Source organism: Pediculus humanus, genomic scaffold (genome assembly GCF_000006295.1).
Source record: "Pediculus humanus corporis 1103172107603 genomic scaffold, whole genome shotgun sequence".
NCBI classification, from domain to species: Eukaryota; Metazoa; Arthropoda; class Insecta; order Psocodea; family Pediculidae; genus Pediculus; species Pediculus humanus.
Window position 1 is genome coordinate 105659 of NW_002987217.1, and position 7890 is coordinate 113548.

The window sequence follows — 7890 nt, forward strand, 5'->3', positions numbered from 1 at the left end:
ATTACAAAAACAAAAAAAAAGGTTAATAATAATAATGATTTCATATAAACTTGGTTTTTTTTTTTTGTTTCTTCCAGGTTGTCATTATAAATTTCCGTGAACGCGAATGCGATACAGGCACGTGTAATTCGGATTTCCGTGATTCGATGCAATTTTCAATTCGACCATTTGGTATTTTTCCGACGTCGGATGAGCGACAGGAAAATATTGAAGAGTTTCGTCGTTGTCCAAATAAATGTATTCACCGAACAAATAAGGTTTTGAATCGTGTTCCATTTTCAATCCCTGAAATTTTCATTTGGGTAAGTTTTTCCCTCGTGTTATTTTGACACGTTTAAAAGGGGAGAAGGAAAGGAGGGAATGAGGGAAACATTTTTACTCACCCACATGCTAAAATTTTTAGGAGCGCTTTCAATGTGTCCGTTCGGTGCGAGCAAACGAGACATGTGTTCCATCGTGAAACCCGTTACTTTGATGTTGTGCGACAGCTGTATGACCAAAAAACCTTGGGATCCTACAAAGGCCCAACACTGACCGGCAGCCGTTGTGTGTGTGATTGCATCACGTGGACTGCTAGCCTTGGTAAATAGAGGCCAACCCATCAGGACGTACGATTTTGGACTTGCCATGTAAGTTTCCGTACAACGTATGCTTACTATCTGACCCCCTGTGACGAAGTGAATTTGTGTAATCATTTCTTTTTTTTTTATTTTTTTTTTATTTTTATTTTCAGACTTACCGGCAGATTCCAATGCAAAATCAACTCTTCCCGTTTTGTCAGCGTCGTACAATTTGATGGCATCGTTCACGATTTTTCTTATGTAAGAGTCGGATATGTCGCCGCCCATGTTGCTCGTGATCAAAGACCCAAAATCTTTTTTCACAGATTTCAATTCAACGTCGTGATCGTGAGTAAATCTTTTAAATTCTTCCTTTAGAATCATCAATTCTTCTCCTGTTTTGTTCAAATGTTTTGCTATTATGGAAACGATTTTATTCTCGTCCAAATTGGGCGAATCAATTTTAAGCATAAAATTTTCCAATATCCATTGTTTCAATTCGTTGAAATGATTATCTAAAAGGTATTGCACGGTGGAATTGGTGATTGAATCGGGTTTTTTAGCAGACGAAACGGCACGATTTAAAACGGTTTCATATTTCTAAATCATAAATAAACAAATTAATTAAATTATTAGATTTTGTTTTTCTTCCGTCTGAGGGAAAATTTACAAAAAAAAAAAAGGTACCTGCAAAGCCAAATTATTATTTTCGAATTGTTTGTTGTAAAAATCGTTTCTCATTTTCACGGATTGTTTTTCTTTTCTAAATTCGGATTCTAATTCGTCGAATCTTTTTTTAAAATTCGACAAATCCCAAGCTATGTTTTTTAATTCATCTGATTTAACAGGACTGCTCTTGTAATGCAAGGACGTATCCATCACTTTTTCCGACATTTCATTCCTTAAAATTTTATCGTCGTCTTTCGTGGAAAATAATAACAAATATAAATAAGACCAAACGTTAAGTACACTTTTTTTCAACGCGTCGTAAAAATTTCCCAAAAATCTTTTCAATATTTCAAATACGGTAAAAAAAACATCTTTTAAATAAGTTAGAGTGTAAACGAATAGATTTGATGCCGCACTAAGTACATCCGTGAAAAAATCAATTAAAACGTAGCAAAAATGAAAAATGGCGTTTTGCAATGCGTTCGCGATCGTGCATAAACCTGTGGAAAAAGTTTTCCAAAAACCCAGAGCGACACTCGTGAGTGGATCATCGTGAACATTTGAAAAATACGAATTCATCCATTGTCCTCCTTGCACGAAAGGTAATTTAAGTCTGTCGTATGTATCCAAAGCGTAGCAATTCACTGCTGCTGTCGCTTTTTTATACGTCACGTAACCCGTTTTCCAAATCGGTTTCACTTTGGATTCCAATGACGTGAGCAATCCGTTTGTTTGACAATCCAATGCCTTGAACTGATCCGATATAATCCCGCTTTTCTCTTCCGCTTTGAACAGGAAAAATCCTGGAAAACATAACAAAACGAATTTTCCATTTCAATTGTTTGTAACACATAATATCTTACGACGACGTTTCGAAAAAAAAAAAAAAAAAAAAAAAAACATTTTATCCCATTCCTGGATCTGGATGGATCGCAAAACAATTAATTAATCTTTTATTAAAATCAAAGAAAAAAAAAGACAACGTGCTCTGTAAAAAAAAAAGACAAAAACCAAAAAAAAAAAAATTTAGACAAGCTAGAAAGAATAAATGAAAAAAAAAAAAAAAAGAAAAAAGTTTTTTCAACATAATTTTTACGAATAAAATTCTGGCCGAGGTATCAAAGAAAGGAATATCGTAGCGGAGTAATAAAATAAATAAATAATTATGTAAAAGTAAAAACAAAAAAAAAAAAAAAATGAAGCAAAATAAATTTAAAATAATTAAAAAGTAAAAATATAAGGGCTAACTCACCGTGGTCGTGCTCTTATACGTTTTCCCGTTCCACGACATGCATTCATTCACGTCATTAAAATTAACGAAATCTTCTCTACTCGCCAGATGATGGCATATTCCTTTCTTTGTCCTTCAACCATTTTGAATAAAGTGCAACAGTAATAATATATTTTATATTAAAAAAAAAAAGAAAAGAGTAATACTTAAATAGTAATAATAATAATTGTTACGATTCGTTCGCCCATTCTTTGAAGAGTATATATGTCAACAATAAGCCACGCAAAAAGCAAAACGAAATCGAATCCCTCCCTATCCTCCCCTTCCTCCCCCCATTCATCCCTCTTTCTGTTCTTTTCTCAGCGAAACACGTGGAAAAAACAAAAAAAAAAGTGCAAAAAGAAGAACAAATTTAAAAATTTTTCCGATCGTAAAAAAACAAAAAAAAAACGGAAAAGCTTAAAGGTACGAAAAGCTTAGTACGGTATTCGTTCGATAATAATAATAGTAATAATAATAATGACAACAACAATCATAAAATGATTTCCTCTGCCAGAATTCAAAAATGATTGTAAAAAAAAAAAAAACAAACAAAATAAATTATTTAAATAAAAAAAAATCCAATAAAAATAATATTAATTAATAATAAATAAATAAAAATAATAATAGTAATAAGATAAAATTAATAAATAAATGAAATTATTTGGTGGGAAGATACATACATAAATATATATATATGTATAGTGTGAGGTAGTGTAAATTTCATTTACATAAAATATTATTAAAAACCAGGTTAAAAAAAAATTAATCGATTGCATTCGCCTTATAAAAATTCAGTTATTAATTATTATTGATATTAATAATATTAATTAATTAATTTTTTCTTTAAATAGTTTTAACGGTGACATGATTAAATTAATTCGTTATTAAAAATTATTTTTAAAAGCCTTCATTATTACACGTTTTATTTATACGCATCGAGGAGAAAATAAAATAAAAAAATTATTTATTTATTTATTTAAAAACAAGCATAAACTCAATATTAATATAAAAAAAAATAATAATAATAAAATTAGTTTAGTTATTGCAGCAAAAGCGATTGAATGTGATATTAATAAATAACTACTACTACTACTACTACTACCATTAAAAAACGTTAAAATAACAAGCTAAATAAAATAAAATAAGCAAACAAAAAATAAAATAAAAATTAATAATAATTTTTTTTCAACAAGAAAAATCTCCTCCGGGATTAAAAAAAAAAATTTTTTTAAATAAAAATTTGAACTTTTAACAGTTTTTATAACATTTTTGTCTTCCCTCAAGTAAAAAATAAAATATCAAGCAGAAAATGGCACCTGACCATAATTATTATTTTTTGAAACAAAGCAACGCGAGATCATTCTTTTTTGTATCAACCGGTTTTTGTCTTTATAAAAAAAAAAAAAAATCCATTCAATAAATACTTAAAATAAAAATAATGATAATAAATAAAAAATAAAATATAAAAAATGAATATGTCATCTCTCTCTATCTCTTTCTTTTTTTTTAAAAAAAAGATGATAAATATTCCCACGAATGGTACAAAATATCAAATGTATACCAAACGTAACCGTTGACTCTTAACAACCATTGAAACATGCTCGTACAAAAGTTTGAATAAAAAAGCATCAAATAATTCAATGTTAAAGCGTAGCTTAATTCTATTGCGTTTATCGAGGCGTTCAATAAATATTTTCCCCAACCGGAAATTAAATTCGTTGACCAAACGTAAAATACCCCGGGAGCTGACGCACAAGCATTCCAAATTTTCATTATCGATATACTCGCAAAGAAATGGACGATGGCGTTCGAAAAATAAGAAGTTAAATTTTTTATAAAAGCCGGCACCGTCACGGTTATGAAATTCGGTATCGCGGTCAATATAAAATACGGTATGAAAACGAATATCAACTGAGGAATGAATACCATGAACGTGTAATGAATAAATTGGGGAAAGAACAACAAGAACTTGTACATGGTATTCAAAATGGCTTTTGGATTAGAAAAGAAATCGATGTAACCCAAGAAAGAACCTGCAATTAAAAGAAAAGTGAAGTCATACAAGGACATTTTTTTTATTCCTGTTTTTTTTTTTTTTTAAATCTAAAAACAAAATAAAGTCTGATCGCTAATAAATTTAAAATAAAATAAAAAATAATAAAAAAAAAAAAATACAAAAAATATAAATAAACAAAATAATTTCTTTTTTTTTTTTTTTTTTTTCTTACTATTTTCTGCAATAACGTTCTCTATTTTATTTGGCTTTTAAAATAACATTACGTTCCTGTTTTTTTTTTTTTTTTTTTTTTTTTTCATTTCTTCCCCCTCCCTCCCTCCCTCTCTCTTCGAAAAAAAAAAAAATGAATCTCTCTCTGTCTTAAAAACTATTATTGTGCGAGGTACCTGAACCATACTTTAAAAGTGCTTTTATAATTTTTAATGCTACCATTATTATTATTATTATTATTATTATTGAAAGTTGTTAAAAAACCTCCCTGAATAAATTCCCTTTCTCCTAAACCGATCAATAAATTTTTTAAAGTAAAACTAAAACGTGCTTCTCACACACACAAAAAAAAAAAAATGTCCATGTCAATTATTTACTTTTTTTTTTTAAATAAATTGTATCTGTAAAGTGTTGCATTTCGATACCTGGCTCAAGTACCTACATCAATACCTTCGTAACGATGGCGAATAAAATATAATTAATTATTGATGCTCTTTGGGGGTGTTCATAATAATAATAATAATAGCATAATGCCAACAACAACAACAACAACAATTATTTATTCACTCCGTAATTACAGTATATATATATATATTATTGTCAAAAAAATAAAATATCCGCGTACCAGTCGCAAGCCCAAAAAAAAAACAATTTTTTTTTGAGTAATTTAATAAAATAAGCTAAGCAAAAATTAGGGCAAAAAAACTTTTGTAGTAATCGGCAGCTGATTAATAAATAAACTTTTGCTTGTGATTTTAATTTTTTTTTTGTTTAAAATAAATCTAATAAGCTTTATGGCATGTTAATAAAAGCCTTTTTTTTTCTTTCTTTTTTTTTTTTTTTTTTTTTTTTTTTTTTTTTATAGTGAATAAATAAAAATTTTGGAGGTAACCATAAACGAAATTACAAATTCTTACATTAAAAAAAAAAAAAAAAAAAAAGTGTGAAAAATTTTCTTACCGGTCAATAGCAAAAGTGGTAATAATAACCACCAGATTTTCCATTTCGATGACGTCTCCTGATTATTGTAACCGGCATACCTTGAACCACTTCCCCCCATTAGCAAATTTGAAAATTTTGAAAATTTGTCTTGAACGTAGTAGGAAAATCTTTGATACCAACTTTCTTCCAAATCGTAACAACGATCTAATATAGGGTATAAACAACGGTTAAACATGGCGTAAATAATATAATTTAACTAACATTCTCCTAGACTTTCTCTTAAAACAAAAACTCACCAGCATAATAACCGGAAGAGTAAGGCATTTTATCTTTCCACATTGATGAACCCATACTTCTGGAATATCTGTAACTGCCGGGTGAATAATAATCATCCTTTCTTCTCAATATATATCTCGAAAAGAGATCTTTCGTATGACTCCTACAGCAGTTAAGTAAAAAAATATTGATGTGAAAAAGGTACTGATATAATTTGAAACGCTACGGGGTGATTCAATTTCTTCCTGTGCCACGAACCACCCTTGTTACGTTTTGCATATTTAACCGAATGATCGTCGACTTCATCTATGTCATCGTCGTCCAATTCCAAAGCTCTCAGGTTGTTCACGTAAAATTGGGAAGACGATACTTGATTCCCTGTTTTTGACGATGGTAATTCTTCTGAAGCATAGGAAACTGATTTTCTAAAAGTAACTTCCGGTGCCGAGTCGTTAACATATTCTTTTTCGTAACAAACTGGTTTTGTTTCTATTTCTCCGACATCTGCATCACCGTAACTGCTGGACCTTAAATAATACTTTGATCGAGAACCTGAAAAGAAAAATTTATTTTTAAAAAAAAGCACACACGTGTAGCCATTTGTTACTATTTTAATAAGACAAAAATTAATTACCTGCGTTTGTTTTACTCGATACTTTAGATTCATTATTTATTTCTCCATCAGTTGAGCTGTTTATTTTAAAATCGTATGAATATGTGTCACTGAAAGAGGACTGATTGGTGAGAAAATTGTCAAATGATGATGATCTTCTCGACGATATAGACGAACGTGATAAGTTAGGTCTTATTAAAAACCCAGGAATTATTTCTTTATGTCGAAATTTCGACAATCTTGAATATGTGTAATCTGTTTTTTCGGTTTCGCTATGGCAAAAACCAATAAAAACCCCATTACATTTTTTTACATAAAAAAAAAATAATAATAATAATAATTTGTTTGAAACATACTTTGGATAATCGTAATATTTTTTATATTCTAGAAAAGCTTTCCAAGAATCAGGTGATATCTTCATGGTTTTCACTGGAGATACAGAAATTTCAACAGAATTTTCATCTGTACTTATTTCACCATTGTTACTCGTATCAAAACTTTCAACTGTTGTTTCTACTTTTGAATCACTGCTAGCTAAAAACATTTAATTAAAAAAAAAGAACAGTGATTAATTTTAAATAACATAATATAAGAGTTAAAAATTTAAATAAATTCTTACTTATACTTTCGGTGGATGAACCGTTTTTTAATGTTTGTAAATCAATGGGCCCATTAGCAAATTTTAATTTTTTTGTCGATGAACTGCGAGTAGTTACAAATATAGGTGTTGGACTTTTTAAAATTGACGAAGTCGGAGAATCACTGTGACTGAGAACAAAAAAAAAAAAAAAAAATTACAATTATTATGATTACAAACGACAAAATTAGTTTCACTAAAAAATGAACAAAGTATAAAATTCAATTATTTTTTGTGTCAAATGTCTACTTTAAACAAACAAAAAATGAGTTTTTAATTTAAAAATTGATATGTTTTTTTTAAAAAGCAAACCCCCAAAAAATTTAAAATAATTTTAGGAAAGTTACAACTTGTTGTTTTCATTTGTGCCAACAAGAAATGTCCTGTTAAAAATTTTCAAACAACCCAATCGGGCATTTCTTTTTTTTTTCAATTATTTTAAAATTATTAAATGGGAGGGGTTAGGGATAATTAAAAAAATGTTTTTTTTAATCAAAAAAAAAAAAAAAAAAAAAAAAAAAAAAAAGTAATTTTTATAAAAATGGGTTATAAGTTTAAATTAAAAAAGAAAATATTTATAAAAATCATACCTGATTTTTTCTGATGAGGTAGTTTTATGAATTTCAAATGATGAAAATGGAGATTTTGAAGAACTGCGAGTGATCATGGTAACATTTCTTATTTTGAACACAC

At 28.6% G+C, this 7890-nt stretch overlaps 2 protein-coding genes across 2 annotated transcripts; both read right to left on the reverse strand.

Annotated features, from left to right (window-relative positions):
* Window positions 1-84: 84 nt before the first annotated feature.
* Phum_PHUM235450 (uncharacterized protein) lies at window positions 85-2132 on the reverse strand (the record flags this gene model as incomplete). The annotated part of the gene is made up of 5 exons (XM_002426029.1): window positions 85-285; window positions 384-667; window positions 740-1160; window positions 1248-2032; window positions 2093-2132. The coding sequence occupies 5 exons, from the start codon at window positions 2130-2132 to the stop codon at window positions 85-87; spliced, it is 1731 nt and encodes a 576-aa protein (XP_002426074.1).
* Window positions 2133-3831: 1699 nt separating this feature from the next.
* On the reverse strand, window positions 3832-6981 carry Phum_PHUM235460 (uncharacterized protein; the record flags this gene model as incomplete). The annotated part of the gene is made up of 7 exons (XM_002426030.1): window positions 3832-3889; window positions 4037-4535; window positions 5690-5875; window positions 5968-6110; window positions 6169-6499; window positions 6582-6832; window positions 6917-6981. The coding sequence occupies 7 exons, from the start codon at window positions 6979-6981 to the stop codon at window positions 3832-3834; spliced, it is 1533 nt and encodes a 510-aa protein (XP_002426075.1).
* Window positions 6982-7890: the final 909 nt, after the last annotated feature.